Source organism: Poecilia formosa, unplaced genomic scaffold (genome assembly GCF_000485575.1).
Source record: "Poecilia formosa unplaced genomic scaffold, Poecilia_formosa-5.1.2 Scaffold886, whole genome shotgun sequence".
Taxonomy (NCBI): domain Eukaryota; kingdom Metazoa; phylum Chordata; class Actinopteri; order Cyprinodontiformes; family Poeciliidae; genus Poecilia; species Poecilia formosa.
This window is the reverse complement of record NW_006800825.1, coordinates 40,489-58,296: the sequence shown is the minus strand read 5'-3', so window position 1 is coordinate 58,296 and position 17,808 is coordinate 40,489. Positions and strand designations below refer to the sequence as shown.

The window sequence follows — 17,808 nt, the reverse complement described above, 5'->3', positions numbered from 1 at the left end:
CAGTTCAGTCAGTAAAGTGAAGGAACTTTACTGACTGAACTGATCAGAACCTGGAATGATTTTACTGACTAAAATCCTCCAACACAACATGACCCAGTACCAGGTTCTGGTTCTGGTTCTGAAGTCAGCAGGTCTTTATTGAAGCAGCAGCTTGTTGGCTTTAATATTCATGAGAATCTCTAACTGGTTCTGTTGGACTGGTTCACCTGCATCCTGTTGGCTTCAGCTCATCTTTTATTCTTTATTCAGGTTGCAGAGCTGCAGTTTGTCAAAGATCAGCTGTGATTATCTGGCCTCAGCTCTGAAGTCCAGCAGCCTCCATCTGACAGAACTGGACCTTAAAGGAAACAACCTGGATGATCCAGATGTTCAGCAGCTGAAGGATTTTGTAAAGACTCTAAAGTAAGTACCGTATTTTCCACACTATAAGGCGCACCTTAATTGAATGGCCTATTTTAAAACTTTTTTCATTTATAAGGCGCATAGAATAGACGTTACAATTAGGGTTGCCACCAGTCACGTTTTGAACCTATACGGGACGCAATTTGTTCCATATATATGGATGTGTAATAATAAAGAAATGGTCCCCGAGTACTTTATATAGTAGGCTGCCCCAGTCATTATTTCACTCACGGTGTTGGTGTTGTGATATCGTGCGTCTCTGTCTCTCTTCCCCCGCATCCCCCGGCTTTAAATGTATAGGGGCTGGTCCCTTGGTAACTCTAGTTGAAACACCCCGGATGAATGTCTAAAGCCACTTTGTTGACATAAAGAATGTCAACAAAACAGTACGATTCCGTTCGGTGAGGAGAGCTTTCTGGGACTGGGCCGGGGCGTGGCCAGACGATGGTCACCCTTCTCCGTTCGCTCACAGCATGTTCGTGGAGAACGTGGTGCTAAATGACCTCCAGACGACCTGATTATAGACGGTCGGTAGGTAGATAGGTCAGTCAAACTTTATTAACAAACCAACGTTCTGACAACCATCTCAGCATGCACCGCTTGCTTCTTCTTCTACGGGTGAAAATGAAGTCAGCGGCTGCTTACGTAGTTGCTAGACCTGTTGTGGCTCAATATTGGTCCATATATAAGGCACACCAGATTATAAGGCGCACTGTCGGCTTTTGAGGAAATTGAAGGTTTTTAGGTGCTCTTTATAGTGCGGAAAATACAGTAAATGTTTGTAGTGAGTCCAGCTGCTGTCAGCATATTGAACTAAACCCAGTTAGCATCAAAGCAAAGCTCCAGTGTTCCCAGTAAAGCTGCAGCTTCTCAGTGGGAGGAGAATGGTTCAGGTTTCCTGATTGGACACAGAGACAGCAATCAGCCAATCAGAGGAGCAGCAGCTTGCTGTGTTCCTGTGTTTGTGTTGGTGTGAAGATGAGTGTTGTTGCTGTGTCCATGTCTCCAGGACGTCCAGCCGTCCAACATGTCTAGAGACAGTGGTCCTCATTCATCAAACTGTGGCAGCAGCAGATCTGATCTCAGATCTGCTTGTTCTCTCAGTTCAACAGGAAACAACTGATCAGGTTCATCTTGGTCACAGCTCTGAGATCAGTCTGACTGCAGCCTGGAAACCATCTACTGGATGTGCTGCGTCACTGACTGCTGCTGGAGAGGCTGGAAACACTCACTGATCTGATCTCTCCATCCTTCTTCTCTCTGCAGGTTCTGATCTCTGTAAAGTAGAGAAGGGTCTCTGTGTCCTGCTGATCCTCAGAGGTTGAAGCTGCAACAGTTTGAGTCTAAATTTAGACTTATCGTTATGAGTCTAAATCATGATGATGACCTCTGACCTCCAAGATTTTCCTCCTGTTTATTTTCTCTTGTCTGTCATTTAGTGTCTGATATTGTTTGGAAAAAAATAAAGGATCTGACTTTATTGGCTGAAAATAAAGTCTGTAGTTGGTGATGATCCAGACAGCTCTGGATCCTGACCAGGAAATGAAGTTCAGTTAGTTCACAAACATCAGAACGACATGAAGTTCATGATTTGCAATGAAATTATGTCCAAACCGAACATTTAATTAAGATCTGTTCACTTATATTTGCATAAATTAATTAAAAATAAATAAAAGCATATTTCAGAAAGCTTCCTTGTACTTGTTTTTACTAAATTCATGACACATTTAAATAATTATTTTATAAGTTGTTTATTGTCATTTGGCACTCTTCCCTCCCCATAAGAGTCAGGACTGAAGGAATAGTTTATTATGTTGTGAAAATGTAAATTTTTCTAAGAACAAGTCAGTTTATCCCTAATACAGTTTTAGCATAAAAACTATTTTAAAGAAGGATAAAGCTATATATACATGTGTAGAGACAGTGGTCCTCATTCATCAAACTGAGGCAGCAGCAGATCTGATCTCAGATCTACTTGATCTCTCAGTTCAACAGGAAACAACTGGCTTGTTCTTAGAAAAATGTGCATTTTCAAAACTCAAAAAACATTTTTTTTTCTTGAGTTCTACATTATAAAATATAATATTTATTCAATTTTGCAATGAAATAATGTACTTATTCCATTGGCAGATTATTTCACTCAACATGGGGAAAATGTGCTATAAAGTGAAATAATCTGCCATTAAGGAATTATTGACATAAAAGAAGCTCGTATATCTTGCTGAAAAATTACTTGTAATTTATTTTTGTCTTATTTTAAGTGTACCAAGATATTTATATTAGAAACTAGACAAAAATACTTTGTGATATTTTATGTTTTTTGAGGTCTAGCTGGACAACTACCAGTGCTTCAGCTCCTTTCTAATTCTTACATTTCCATTTTTCCTATTTATAACGAACAGCTTAAGTTCAGTACTGAAATATGTGATTCTGCCACATCAACAAGGAAGATTTTGTGTCTTATCTGCGAACTCCTGACTGGCAATCAAAGAAGGCAGATATGTAAGTCACTCATCACATCGACTGAAGGTACAAAAATAACACTGCAAAATCTGCATCTGACCCTGATTATTACCTGGTTTAAGAGACAAAATAAATAATTTTGCTTTTACTCATGTAGATAAAAGATGATTTAATTATGATTCCTAGAGCAGGTTAGGATATGTCTAGAATTAAAGGCAATACCTTTAATATTTAAATGCATTTTTCCCAATTTTAGATTTAACCATTTTTATGATGGTTTTATTTTATTTCATGCTCATGCAGCAGTGAAGTCTGGTACCAATGATAATTTTTGTTTTTAGCTGCATTAATCAATCAATCAAGCTTGTATGATTGGTTTGATCTGTTGCCAATTACTCTACTTGACAAATTTGAACTAGAATTTTGAAGTGCACTTTTGTTTAATTATATATATATATATATATATATATATATTTTTTAATGGACTTAATGTTTGTTCTCTGGCCCTGTAGGTCAGATTTTTGTTTCACCTGACCACTGACCACTGAGATGGCGACCGACCCACATGCCACCTGGTGGTAGGAAATCGAACCACATTCCCAGGAACACTAAAGGAAAAAAGAAGAATTATTCCCCTTGTTCCCACCTTTGAATTTTACCCAGGAGACCTGGATTTGATCTGTGTTGTTTTTCTGAAGTGTCACTGATATTTTTTATTTTTTCCTCCAACCTCTGACTGAGAATCCACAACCAGACAGTTGAAGAATAATATGTTAGATATCACTGTTATTTATATTTTATACAAGTGTTTTAAAAAAGCAAACTAGAAAGAAAATGTATTTATAATAAAACAGATGTTGAGTTTCTTTAAGAAATGACGCTTTGACTCTGAAAACACTGATAAAAAGGTTTAATGAAAACACACAAAAAACCCAAGACATTTATTAAGTTTTATTGTTAAAGAAGTAATGAAGAAATATTTTAGTGAACAAATATCTGGTTTGATTTCAAAGGTTAAGTTTTAATGTCAGTGTTAAAACTTTCCTCTAAAAACTGCTTATAGTTTTTTATGTTTTCTCGAAGTTTACATGTTGTACATATGTGTAAGTATGTAGTTGTAAATAAATGTCAACACATTGTAAACAATTTGGCATAAAGCAAAATATATTGTGTCATGCTTTGGTTCCCAGGTTTTCTGCTATTTTTTGTTAAATTATGGAAATAAATATTTCACTTGTAAATCTCTTTCACTTTTAAGTCTACACATTTTCTCAGCAGCTGATCAAAACTCTAAAATAGATTAATTCAGTTTAGTTGTTCTAAAGTTTAATTTGCCCCAAGGAACAAAGTCAGTTTTACTGATTGAAACTCTGCCAGCTGCAGCAGAACCTGTAACGTTAAGAAACACAATCTGCCTGGAAATTGGATCCTGAACATCTCTGAGGATTCACTCACATTTAATCACAGGCTGACCTGAACATCCAACACCATCACTTCCTCCATTTCCTCATCCTGGATCCAGATGTTGAACCTGAAACTGCTTCGTTTGGAGAGACCCTACGAAGAATAAGATGGAGGAACCAATGGCATCAATAATCGATCAATAGTAACCTTCTCCTTTATTAGAGCCACTTCAGCTCTGAATAGTTTTAAACTTTAGAAGGACCTGTGAGCTAACACTGACTGTAACAAAAACTGAAGGGACTTTGACTTGTTCTGCACTTTAAAATGACAAGTTGTTTTTATTCAGGTTTTTTCAGGGTTTTGATTCTGGTTCTGTTTTCCTGCTGGAGTCTGTGAAGTGGACTATCAGAGGCCCAGTTAAAGCAGGAACCAAGGAGACATGGAGAAAAAGACACGCCAGACAGCAAGAGGACAGCGTCTCACTGAGGAGACATTCTGATGGTTTCACATCAAGCGTCTCAGAGCAGAATCCACTTCCTGCTTGGTTCTGATTGGTCCATTCAAAGAGAAACCAGCCGCTGAGCTGCAGCAGCATCAAGGTCCAGTTCTCCCATTGCAGGAGTCCAATCAGCCACTAGAGGACACAGAACATCTCCAGCTCTTCATGGTTCTTAAGCTGATTTTCTGCAGGTTTCCTGCTTTCATGGGATGATAAACAGGAAGTTGGAGGACGACTGGGATCTTCAGCCACACCTTCATCGTCCTCCTCTTCCTCAGCTGCAGAATCAGTGATCTTGGAGGTCCAGTTCATCTCCTGTTGATGCTTCCAGTTCTTCTGGGTTTCTGCTGCTCAGCTTCAGATCTGCTTCACTAACGTGTCACCTGACTTTTTTTGTCGGGTATCAGATCAGGAGGAACCGGTTAGACTCCATTTAGCAGCAGAGCAGAGTCTGGAACAGGTGAGTTTTCACTTCTTCTTGTTTTCCTCTCTCTGGGTTTTCTCTCTGTGGAGGAACCAGAACCAGAACTTGGCCTGGTTCTCCTTCAGAACCAAGCTGCTGGCTTCATAGAGCTGTGGTTCTGGTCGGGTCCTGGTTTCCTGCTGTTCAGAACCAACAAACTCTGATAGCAGATTTCTAAAAACTCTCTTAAAACTGCAGTTTCCTGTTGCTGAGCAGAACCAGTCAGTACCTTGACTGGTTCTGCTGTTCTTCCTCCTGATCTCAGAACGCCTAACTCAGAGACTCACATCTTGGTTTTAGAGGAAGAATTGATGAGAATCATTAAAAACTGGTTTCCAGGATGAAATTGTAGATTCTGGCTCAGCTGTCTGAATAAATTCTAGTTTGCCTCCTGCAGAGCAACACGTTCTGCTCCGTATTTCTGTTCAGTTATTTCGAGCCTCTGATGACATCAAAAGAGGCATCATTAGAGCGTTCCTGCAGTGAGAGGCGTGGCCTCACGCCAGAGTCTCCCGGTAAACAGACTGGGACACCAGTGGGTCTCTGATCATGATTCATGTCTACAGCTCAGAACCAGTCGTTTAAGCCCCGCCCCTTTAGAGCAACAGGTAAACATTTGTTCTGTCGCTGGAATCTGGACCGACCAGTTGGTCCTGCTTCTGTATCTCTGAGCTCAGTCAGGCTCCTGGTTGTTTTCAGACTGGAGAAATGAAATGGAGGTCCGAGGGCAGAAAGCAGAGGTGGGTAGATCTAGGTGGGTCGCACTGCTTCAACATCAGAGATACTTCAAAATAAAAGTACTCAAAAGTACAAAACTACTTACAGCGTCATAGAAATACTTCTGAAATACTATTTTCAAAAAGTAACTCAAGTAACTAAGTAGTTACTACTCACCTCTGACAGGAAGAAGCTCCAGTTTTACAGCTGCAGAGTCAAACTGGGACCAGTAGGTCTTCACCCATTGGGTTAAAATCAGTCCTGTTTCTGATCCAGGAGGTTATTAAATGTTTATCTTGTCTTCAGAGACTTTTATCAGTAAATAATTAATCTGCTTTAAGAAGCGACATGATGGATTTTCTAACGGATTCAAACCTGAATGGCTAAGAAAGACACTTTGGATCAAAATCCTGGAGAATTAAGGAATGAGGATACTCCAAGAATCCAGGAACAGAACCAGAACCAGCAGATTTCCATCCAGACTCATCATCTCTCCATGAAGCTCCAGTTCAAACCTGAGGGCTCAGGATGGTGACATCATCAAATCAGACATTCATTTCACTTCACTTCTTTGAGATTAAAAAAACTATAAATTAATCAACAAAGAAGAAAAGTTGCCCACAAGGAGCAGAAAGAAGTAAAACTTTTCTGTTCCTGTCCTAAATTAGGCTAAAATAATTTATTCTGTTATATTTAGGTGTGCATGCTATGAGACAACATATGGTTTAAATGTATTGAGTTTTAGATTTATTTTAAATTGATGTAATTTAGTTCAGGTTTCATTTCCATAAACCTGCTCCACACTTTCTAACAAACATTTAATTTCAGCTCCAGATAATTGTTTTTTTAGATTCATTTTTCTATAAAATTGTTTCTCCTTCTCTGTTTTCCTGTAGTAAAGTTTTTTTTGCTTTATATTTATAGAGTTTTAAATCTCTTTAGACCAGGGTGCTCAAGTCCAGTCCTCAGGAGCTACCATCCTGCAAATTTCAGATGGCTCCCTGCTGCAACAGGGCCTGCAACGAGCCAATCAAATGAATGGCTCGTTACCAGGCCTTTTCAGAACTGAATGACTGCTGATGAAGGAATTCAGCCGTTTGATTCCAGTCTGCTGGGATCAAATGATACAACTAAAACAGGGGTCACCAACTCCAGCCCTCGAGGGCTACCATCCTGTGACTTTTAGATTCACCTCTCCTCCAAAATGTCTGAATTCCCTCACCAGCATTCATTCCTCTCTGCAATAGGCTGGAAATGAGCAGTTTATTTGATCCAGGTGTGTTTGAGCAGAGACACATCTAAAAGTTGCAGGACGGTAGCTCTCGAGGACTGGAGTTGAGCGCCCCTGCTTTAGACAGTTTGATTCCTGTCAAGCAGGACAATAAAAACTATGGAACTGGTACAGTTTTCATCATCAAACTTGTTCAGCAATAACTTTAAGCCAGGTTGCTATAGAAACCAGATGTTCTGGTCCCAACCAGAGTTTCTGCAGAGCTTCTGGATCACCTGCTGCTCCGGTTGAGCCCAGAGCTCCCAGTTAGCCTCAGCATGCAGCTGGTATTGGTGGAGTTTTGTTTAATGTGTCTAGAACACGTCACAGATATTTAATTAACACTCTAGAAAATATCACCCTGTGGATAAACAGGGTGATATGAAGCTAAATATGTCCAGAATGTTACTGAATGTCCTTGAACGCATCATGGCTGGTAGAGAAACTCAGGTGACTTCCCGTAAGTGAGGAAGGGAGGGGCTCATGTTTCGCAGGTAGCAGGAAGAGAAAAGAAGCTCTTAAGAACGAGTGAATTAAATCAAGTCTCTCAGAACTGAAGGTAAAATCACTTTTTACTGAAACTTCACTGCAGCTCAGTGAGTTTTTCTCTTTCTGAAGAGAAAAAGAGTCAGAACTGTTTGATTCTCTGACCTGTTTGATTCTCTGACAGATTTTTGTTCCAGAGTAACTTCCTGTCCCTGCAGCTGTTTACAGCGTTTGGTGTCAGCAGCAATAAATGTGTTTCTAATGATTGTTTCTGGTTCTGTTGTGACCACAGTTACTCTGATATTTGTTAAAACATAAGTTGCTGTGGAGGTTTCGGTTGTAAAACAACATAATCAGGCTTCTTTTGTATCTTATTGTTGCTGCTATTAGAAAAAGCCAAGTTTCTAATCAGACCTGCTGGCAGAAACGATGCAGCAACAGTGAAATGTCTCTTGGGAACCTTTTGCTCCTGCTTTGACATCTTAAAATAATTTTTATCAAGTTGTTTTCAGCTTTAAGGAAATGCGGTCAGAATGTTGCAGCATCTTCAGCCTCTCAGATACAAACTGAAGGTTTTAATGGACCTGCTGAAGTGCAGCTGGTTCTGCAGCACAAATAAAAACCCTCCAGTAAGTAAATACTTTAAGCAAAAGACATGTAACACCTTTTATTTACTTTCACTGCTCAATAGGAAGAAACATATTAATAAGAATTAGGCTGAATCTTCCTGTTTATTGTCCCCCCCAATAATGAGATGGGATTTACACCCTTGAATAAACACTGAGGGGAAAATCACTTTTCCCTCAGTGGAAAAATATGGGAAATTTTTTATGGTGGAAAAATAAAGGAAAGTTATAAAAAGATTATTCAGAACAGTTGATTTATTTTCTAGTTATGTTTCAAAAGCAGCTTAAACAGGTGGATTTTTAGTCGAGATTAAAGGCACTCAGTGTTTCAGCTGTTTTGTAGTTTTCTTGAAGTTTGTTCTAGATTTGTGGTTCATAGAAACTGAATGCTGCTTCTCTATGTTTGGTTCTGGGGATGCAGAGTAGAACCAGAACTAGAAGACCTGAGAGGCCTGGAAGGTTGATACAACAGCAGATCTTATTTATTTATTTCGGACATGATGGTAGTATAAAATCATGCACAAGAACAAGGAATGCAAAAGACATATTTTATTTACATATACACATTAGTGCCAATTCTCATCCATATTTCTATATCTTGTGAAAATGACCTCCTGATATTTCCTTTTAAATTGTATTAAATTTTGACTTTGTTTTAACTCCTCGTTTATCTTGTTCCATAATCAATCAATCAATCAATCAATCAATCAATCAATCTTTATTTCAGACACAAAAGAGGTCCATAGTAAAACAAAAGAAAAAGAAAACAAAAAGAAACATGACATAGTCACTGAGCCACAAATAAATGATGACGCCAATGTTTCCACAATCTTGAGAAAAATCTCACTGTACTAAAAACAGGGTTTACTAAAATTGCTATTATATTATTGTATGACACGGATAATCTACACATACATTTATACATGAGATTCCTGAGCGCAGCTGCACATGTGGGAACAGCGTTATGTGCAAACATGTGGCTAGCACTGCTCCATCTAGGCACTTTGAGTAGGAGCCTCAGGCCATCATTGTATGCCACATAAAGTTTGTGCAGGCTACTTTTTTTATATCTTCGCCATAGATGGGCTGTGTAAAATGAAGTGCAAAAAACTTTAAAAAGAGCTACCTTCACAGAGGATGAACACATACCAAACTTTCTGATCAGAATATTAGCCTGTGCATACATCATAACTTTACCCCATGAATTGAAATACAAAAGCTCTTTCTTGTTGTTTGTAAACTGCAAATCCTTAAGTTTGAGTAACGCCTTAAGTTATATCCCCCTTCTCTTTCAGAAAACATGTTCTGTATGTGGTCAGGCAGCAGTTTATTAGATGCCTTAAACATAATTTGAGCAATTTTAAATTCCACCAGATTGTAACAGTTTCCAAAAACCATGATTTTAGTCTTGTCCAAATTTAGTGATAATTTATTATTGTCAAACCATTTCTTTAATCTACTTATTTCTGAAGAGACTATGGAAAGAAGGTGTTGCAAGTTTTCACCAGAGACTAGAATATTTGTGTCGTCAGCAAATAACACAAATTTTAATACATTAGACACTTTGTTTATGTTGTTTATATACAAATTAAGTAAAACTGTTGCCAGTACGTGGGGTCCCGGTACCCCACACACAATCTCCAGACAATCGGATTCAATATCTCCCATTTTCACAAATTTTCTGCTCCTCATCCAGTTCAAAACTACTCCCAGAATTCCATAGGGTTCTAATTTTTTAATTAAAATATGATGATTTATTGAGTCGAAGGCTTTCTTTAGATGTATGAAAACCCCTACAGCTAATTTCTTACTATCAGCTGCATTGGTAATTCATTCTAGTCAGTTACGGCTGGTGATGTTGACCGATTTGCTCTGAATCCATATTGACTACTGTTGAGTAGTGTATGTTTGTCAATGAATTTTTCTAGTCTCTTAAAAAGTTTTTCTAGCATTTTAGAGGACTGAGGGAAAAGAGAGAGAGGCTTGTAATTTGTGAAGAGGTGATTATTGCCAGTTTTATACATTGGTATGATCTTTGCCATTTTCTTTTTGTCCCGTTTGGAATGATAAATTACAAATGTAAGTTAATGGTTTAGAGTTACCCTTAATTACCAATTTAATTGTTTACATGTCTTGATCATCACAGTCAGTGGATGCTTTACTTTTACTTTTATTCACAATATTAATTATTTATTTCTCTTGTATGGGGTTAAGATGCATTGAACTTGTATTATTCTCCACATAATTTAGTTGAGTTGCTGTTTTTATCTCAGGTGCGTTTCCTGCTAAGTCGTTCAGTAATTTATAAACTAACAACAGTATTTTAAACACTATTCTCTCAGTGGAAAGACTTTAGAACTGGGTGATGTGCTCTATCTTTCTGGTTTTAGTCAGAACACCAGCAGCAGCATTCTGATTGATTTTTTTTATTTTTTAGGCAGACCTGTTGCAGTAACCAATGCAACAATGCATGGATGAGTTTCTCTAGATCTTGCTGGGACATTAGTCTTTAATTCTGGAAATGTTCTTCAGATGATAGAATTCATACCTTGTAACTGGCTTTATGTGACTGAAGGTCAGAAACTCTTGGTATCTCTAGTTTCCAGCTGTAATAACTGAAGGTGTGCATTGACTCTAGATCGTTCCTCTGTAGGTTCAAACATAACTTCTGGTTTGTTTCTGTTCAGCTGGAGAAAGTTTTGGTACATCCAGATATTTATCTATTCTAAGGATGTGTTCAGTGCTTGGATGGTTCAGAGTCACCTGGTGACATCATAATGTAGAGCTGTGTGTCATTTAGTCTTGGTAAGTAATCTGATTATTTTGTTAAAAAACTGACCAAGCAGGAAGTTATTAATGATGGGAGGGGCCTCAGGATTGAACGTTGTGGTACCCCACAGGTGGTTTCTGACCTTTCCAATGAGAAATAACCTGTTGACACAGAGAAATCCCTGTTCTTTAGTCAGTCTGGAACCAGTGAAGTACAAGGTGTTTTCTGCTGGTTCATGTTTTCTTGTTTTGTTTTTGGCAGAAGTTTTTTGTTGCTGATTGAAAGACCAAAACGTTTTATGTCAAAATTCCAGATTTATTAAGACAAAACTCATCTGACTTTAAGAGTTGTTTAGTTCCCAGAAATATCAGAGGTTGTGCTGGTTTCTCTCTCCAGAAGTCCAGAAGATGGAAGATCAGGATCTAAAGCAGGACAGAGCAGAACCTGCAGGATCCGTCTGTCCCTCTATGAGGAGTGACCGGTCTAAAGGAAATCCTCCATACCTCAGTAATGAACCTGGACCATCAGAAACAAAGTAAGAAACCACTTTCTAACTCATTCGTGTGAATCTATAGAGATATAATATAACTGTTATTAACTGGTTGAGCTTCAAATTAAAACTAAAAATGTGATTTGATCTATTAATTTTTTTTTTACCTTACGTTAAAGCTGAATAGAAATGTAGGCTGTTGGTCAGTAAATGAATAGAGTTTGAAAGAAGAGCCAAGTAAATAAATGATGGATGAAAATGTTGCATTAAAAACAAAAAAGAATGTGAAGAGCAATGATTCAGAGATTATATCCTGGTAACACTGCGACCAGTTTAAATATTGGGAACACTGGGTTCAGTTGACCCAGGTAGGTTGATGACCTGGCCATGCCCACTGAGCCTAAGCAGCTCCAAACAGAAAGGTCAAAGGTCAGAGCAGCTCTAGAGGACTGGGTTGGTCTCCTGGTTCTGCTTCCTGCTTGGTTCTTGGGTTCTGGTCTTTAATGACCCACATCGGCTTCTCAGACCAGATGAAAAGCTTTAGTTCTGATATCAGGGACCAGATCTTCTGTTCTCCCCCTTCCACCACTAGATGGCAGCAATGTGGCGCTGTGCAGTGCATTGTGGGCTTTGTAGTTCTAGTACCGGACACTATAGAAGAACTTTGTGGAATAATTCATAGAAATATGATCTGATCAGCTCCATCAAACTGGGACATGAACCTGTTGTCCTGCAGGTTCTGCTGTGATCCATGTGACCCAGACCAGTAGAACCAGTTCTGGAGAAAATGTTCAGTTTGATCCAACAGATCAGTCTGAATGTTTCACTCTGGAGTTTTAAACCTGCAGCAGTTTGTGTTCAGAGTTTCTCACTGATTGATCTGAATAACAACATGTCTGTGTTTCAGAGGTCAGAACCATAGAGGGAGAGCAGAACCTCCAGGATCCAGCTGTCCCTCCATGAGGAGTGACCGGTCCAAAGGATATAATCCAGACTTCAGTACTGAACCTGGACCATCAGAACCAGAGTAAGAAACCAGTTCCTAACTGGTAGATGTGTCTCTGCAGAAGCCAAATATGGTTTTACTTTGATTTCTGATTAAAAACTGATGCAGGAGGACAAAGAATATCCTTTAAACCATTTTAGTTTAATAGTGACCTAAACTGGGCTTTGAGAGACCAGAACCAGCTGTGGAGGAAAACCTAAATATTTTCCTTTGTGTTTCTGAAGCTGCAGCAGCTTCCAGGTTCCACAGAGGTCTGGTGTCTGTGGGAGTGGGAACAATAACAATGATGATGGGACATTGATAGAAGCACAAGCACTTCCTGTTCCACCATTACATTCAGCCAATCACAGCGCTCATTTCACTAACATTAACCAGCTACAGACAGAAGGTCAAAGGTCAGACTGGAGTCTAATGTCTGATAAAACTCTGATATTTTGCTCATAAGAAGTGAAATAATCTCCTAAAAGGCTCATATATTAAATCCTAAAAACATAATTGTGTCCCAGACTGACTGTGAGGCTGAATTCACCTAATAAATGTGTGTTTGATCCACATCAACCATCCACCATAAATTGGAACAATCAAAGAAAACTGATGTACCAAGAAACTCAGAAACAAAGAGCAGCTTTAGATTTATCAGAGCTGATCAATGTATCAGGAAATGATTGGTTATCACAAAATCACTGAACACACAGTGGTTATCTTGAACTGCGTGGACTGCAGTAAATATAGATAATTATTGAAGTGAGGTCAGTTTTCTACTCTGGCTCAGACAGAAAACTGATTATTGTCTCAGAACAGATTTCAAATGGACAAAATGAACATCAGTCATGATACCAGATTACAATGAAGAACTTCAAACCAGAGATGATCAATGTTGAGGTTCTGTTCGGACCCAGTTTCTGGTCCTAGTTTGTGGTGGACCTTCATGAACATCTTCAGCTCCAGCCTGTTAGTGAAATATTTCAGTGATGAAGAAATGTCTTTGCTTGTCCAGGGTGAACCCCAACTCTCACCTGATTCCTGCTGAACATCAGCACCAGTCCCTCCATGACCCTGCAGAGATAAGAAGTGATAGACGACAGATGGATGGTTGGAGGAAGAGGAGCAGCTGTGCTCCAGGTGGGACTGAACATCTCCAATCAGAGCTTCCTCTTATCATCTGTGTTGAACCAGATCCACGTCTTTAATTGAGATTTAAAAATTCTAGGTTTTAAAAGTATTTTTGTGAAAAACTATTTCAACTAAATCTGAGTTTTTCCAGCTGGTGTAAATGGAATATATGTGTTGGTAACTCTGGTTAATATAATCCTCATTTAATTTGAACCTGATCAGAAAAATCAGGTTCAAATTAAACCTGAAACTGATTTCAGGTTTAATTTGGCCATATGGCCATAAAAAATTATATAACAAATGAAAAATAGACAATAAATAGATCAATACAGTTCAGGAAAAAACATTTAAAAAATCAGCAAGAGCCAGCATTGTCATGTCATTTTATTTTGGTTTAAAAAAGTAGGAGAGCACCAATCAGGTATTAGTTGATGTGAATGTTAAGTTTAGCATAACATAATTAAAGGGTAAAATAAAGCAAGAAATGAGAGAGAGGTGGCAAAAGTTATGGGTTACCAAATTTCCCAGTTGCTCGTATTTTTAATCCACCTTTGCTGAAAAAGATTCTTGTTCTATTTTTATTGGTCATTACACCAGGCCATTAAGGTTCTGCTGGAAAATTGGACCTGGAAAACCCAAATGAAGCAGACGTTGTCTTCAGATTTCAGGGTCCAATTTGGAAAATGACTAAAGGGATGCATTTAATGTTCCAGGTAGTTTTGTTCCAACTTTACCACTAAGTCATGTTTTTTACTTCAGCTTTCTTTTCTTCTGTGTTTCAACAGATGTTGGTCTGCATGAGGTTCTTGAGGAATATAAGATCAGTCTGTGGAGGAGATGTGCATGTGTGACTGAAGGAAGTGATGAAAGAGGAAGTAGAACCCTCCTCAACAGGATCTACACTGATCTCTTCATCACAGACGGACAGAGTGAAGATGTTAACAACCAGCATGAGGTGAAGCAGCTGGAGAGAGCTTCCAAGATCCAGAACCTCCATGACTCTCCAATCAGGTGCCATGACATCTTTAAAACCTTCCCTGACCAACATGGAGCCATTAGAGTGGTTCTGACCAACGGCGTTGCTGGTGTTGGAAAAACCTTCTCAGTGCAGAAGTTCACTCTGGACTGGGCCGAGGGCCTGGAGAACCAAGATGTCAGTGTGGTGGTTCTGCTTTCATTCAGGGAGCTGAACTTGATCAGAGATGAGCAGCACAGTCTTCTCTCTCTGCTCCATGTTTTCCATCCAACACTCCAGAAGCTTCCAGCAGAGCAGCTGGCTAAATGCAAACTGCTCTTCATCTTTGATGGCCTGGATGAAAACAGACTTTCACTGGACTTCAACAACAGTCAGCTGGTTTCTGACGTCACTCAGAAGTCATCAGTTGATGTTCTGCTGACAAACCTCATCAAGGGGAATCTGCTTCCCTCTGCTCTCATCTGGATAACTACCAGACCTGCAGCAGCCAATCAGATCCCTCCTTCATGTGTTTCCAGGGTAACAGAAGTACGAGGCTTCACCGACGCCCAGAAGGAGGAGTACTTCAGGAAGAGGTTCAGTGATGAAGAGCTGTCCAGCAGAATCATCTCCCACATCAAGAAATCAAAAACTCTCCACATCATGTGTGGAATCCCAGTCTTCTGCTGGATCACTGCTACGGTTCTGGAAAACATGTTGACCTCAGAGCAGAGAGGAGAGCTGCCCAAGACCATGACTGACATGTACTCACACTTCCTGCTGGTCCAGACAAAGAGGAAGAACAAGTACCATGGAGGACATGAGACAAGCCCACAGAAACTGATGGAGGCTGAGAGGGAACTTCTTCTGCAGCTGGGGAGGCTGGCGTTTGAACATCTGGAAAAAGGAAACATCATGTTCTACCAAGAAGACCTGGAGCAGTGTGGTCTGGATGTCACAGAGGCCTCAGTGTACTCAGGAGTTTGTACAGAGATCTTCAAAAGAGAGAGTGTGATCTTCCAGAAATCAGTCTACTGCTTTGTTCATCTGAGCATCCAGGAGTGTCTGGCTGCAGTCTACTTGCTCCACTGCTTCACCAGTAGGAGGTCAAAGGTGATCAAGACATTCCTGGGAGAAGAAGACATTGAAATATCTCTAGATGAGTTCATGAAGAAAGTCATGAAGAAATCCCTCAACAGTAAAAATGGCCACCTGGACCTGTTTGTCCGGTTCCTTCATGGTCTCACTGTGGAGTCCAACCAGAGACTCTTAGAAGATCTGCTGGGTCGGACAGAGAACCGTCCAGAAACCATCCAGAGAATCATCACCAACCTGAAGTGGATGAACACTGATAGAATCTCTGCTGACAGAAGCATCAACATCTTCTACTGTCTGGTGGAGATGAACGACCTCTCATTTTATCAGGAGATCCAACGGCTGCTGGATTCACAGCAGGATCTCTCAGTGACTGACTGTTCAGCTCTGACCTTCATACTGCAGATGTCAGAGGTTCTGGATGAGTTGGACCTGGAGAAGTACAACACATCACATGGAGGACGACAGAGACTGGTTCCAGCTGTGAGGAACTGCAGAAAGGCTCGGTGAGTCCAGATGTTTTCATTGTGTGAATGCTGATTCAGCACTATTGTCCTCCTGATTCTTCTTCTTTCTTCAAGTTGATTCTGGATGTTTTTGTCCTTTAACTACTTCCTTCATCCTCTGGATGATTTCAACCATTAAGTTAAATCCAACAGATGAACGGAGACACAACTAGGAGCATCATGTGTCTGGTCTGCTCCCAGTTTCCTCTGTGGCAGCATTTAATAATCTGCTGCTGGGAGCCATGTTTCTAGAGAATATACTACTATTATTAATGATGAGGAGGATTCTTGATGCTGCAGCAGCAGATATGGGCTAAACAAACCCAGAGATGCCAGAGGTCCACAGCAGGCTGGACTTCCTGCTCTGCTCACTTCATTTATAACTCACTTCCTGCTTGGTGGAAGATCTCAAGGAGCCAAACGGTCTAGTCCAAGTCAGTGTGACTTGTCAGAGCTGTGAGCAGTTCCTCCTCCTCTCCATCATCTCCAGTAGTTTCCTTCATTCAGCTCAGTCAGCCTCTTCATCAGCTGCTGCAGCTCCTTTGAGGCTCTGATGCTGCAGAGAAACTGAACTTTCCTTCACAGATGATAGAAGATCTTCAACATCTGACTGAGCTGAAGGTCTGAGGACATGAAGCCTGGACCAGAACCAGAACCAGAACCTGGACTTTAGTCAGGAACTGCACAGACTGTCTGTCGGGTCAAACTCAGTAAACTGAAGATCAGATGATGACATCATGATGACATCACTGTTATCATATTTTAGTCTGTTTATGATCCAGATTGATTTCATTAGAACTGAATTTATTTCTTCTCTCATCACAGACTTGGTGGCTGTTGGCTCTATGAGGCTGAATGTGAAGTTGTGGCTTCAGCTCTGAAGTCCAACCCAGATCTGACTGAACTGGAAATAAATCAGATCTACATATATGAAGCTGGAGACTCTGATATGAAGAATCTGCTTGAGATCCTGGAGAGTTCAGTCAGTAAAGTGAAGAGTCTGAGGTTTGTTTTCTCTATTTATCCCATAAAGTCATTCATTGATACTTTATTGATTATTTTAATTAAGTTTATTCTAATATATTATCTTTTAAAACAACCTGTTTGAATGTCAGAATAAAAACTCAAAAACATTTAACCTTATAAATGAATTATTTTCTCATTTCCTTATTTCAGACTTTGAGATTATTGAACTTTATTTTTCAGTTTTTAAAAATGTTTTTGACTGATGAACAAAATGAGTAAAATAATTCAAATGAAGTTAATTAATGCTTGAGATGTTTCAGTTTGGTTTGTAAAGATTCAGATTGTTTTATTTCTGATTCTCATCTTTACATCCAGAATGAAATGTTTTCCTCCAGTCGAGCCACAAACACTGACCAGTTCAAATCATCATTAATGAAACATCTAAGAAGTGACTGATTGTAGAAAAGCAAATTTAGATGAACTGAATAACAGTTAGGTTTGAAGCAGCAGCAGCAGGTTCCTCACTTTGTCCTGTCGCTTTGGTTCTGTTGGGCCGGGTCAGAGATGAACCGTCCTC

General features: G+C 39.6%; 1 protein-coding gene and 2 long non-coding RNA genes across 9 annotated transcripts in view; 2 read left to right on the top strand and 1 right to left on the bottom strand.

Annotated features, from left to right (window-relative positions):
- The window catches only part of LOC103131970 (protein NLRC3-like), a 39,629-nt gene that overhangs the window by 17,413 nt on the left and 4,408 nt on the right, over positions 1–17,808 (top strand). For 5 of the 7 annotated variants that reach the window (XM_016667051.1, XM_016667052.1, XM_016667050.1 and 2 more), the window contains 4 exons: positions 12,498–12,617; positions 13,594–13,718; positions 14,495–16,265; positions 17,091–17,270. In XM_016667051.1, coding sequence (XP_016522537.1) covers positions 12,498–12,617; positions 13,594–13,718; positions 14,495–16,265; positions 17,091–17,270 — 2,196 coding nt within the window. Of the gene's footprint in view, positions 1–7,684; positions 7,778–11,496; positions 11,636–12,497; positions 12,618–13,593; positions 13,719–14,494; positions 16,266–17,090; positions 17,271–17,808 lie in introns of those variants that run through there. The other 2 variants (XM_007543714.2, XM_016667053.1) reach the window with 2 other exon arrangements.
- LOC107834982 (uncharacterized) overlaps positions 48–17,808 on the bottom strand; it is a 21,946-nt gene continuing 4,185 nt past the window's right edge. Inside the window, exons 2-3 of the long non-coding RNA XR_001660805.1 lie at positions 4,331–4,333; positions 48–352 (exon numbers count right to left, since the gene is read on the bottom strand). This is a non-coding gene — a long non-coding RNA (uncharacterized LOC107834982). The remainder of the gene's footprint in view (positions 353–4,330; positions 4,334–17,808) is intronic.
- Positions 315–2,092, top strand: LOC107834983 (uncharacterized). The gene is made up of 2 exons (XR_001660806.1): positions 315–402; positions 1,669–2,092. It is a non-coding gene; the product is annotated as an uncharacterized LOC107834983 (long non-coding RNA).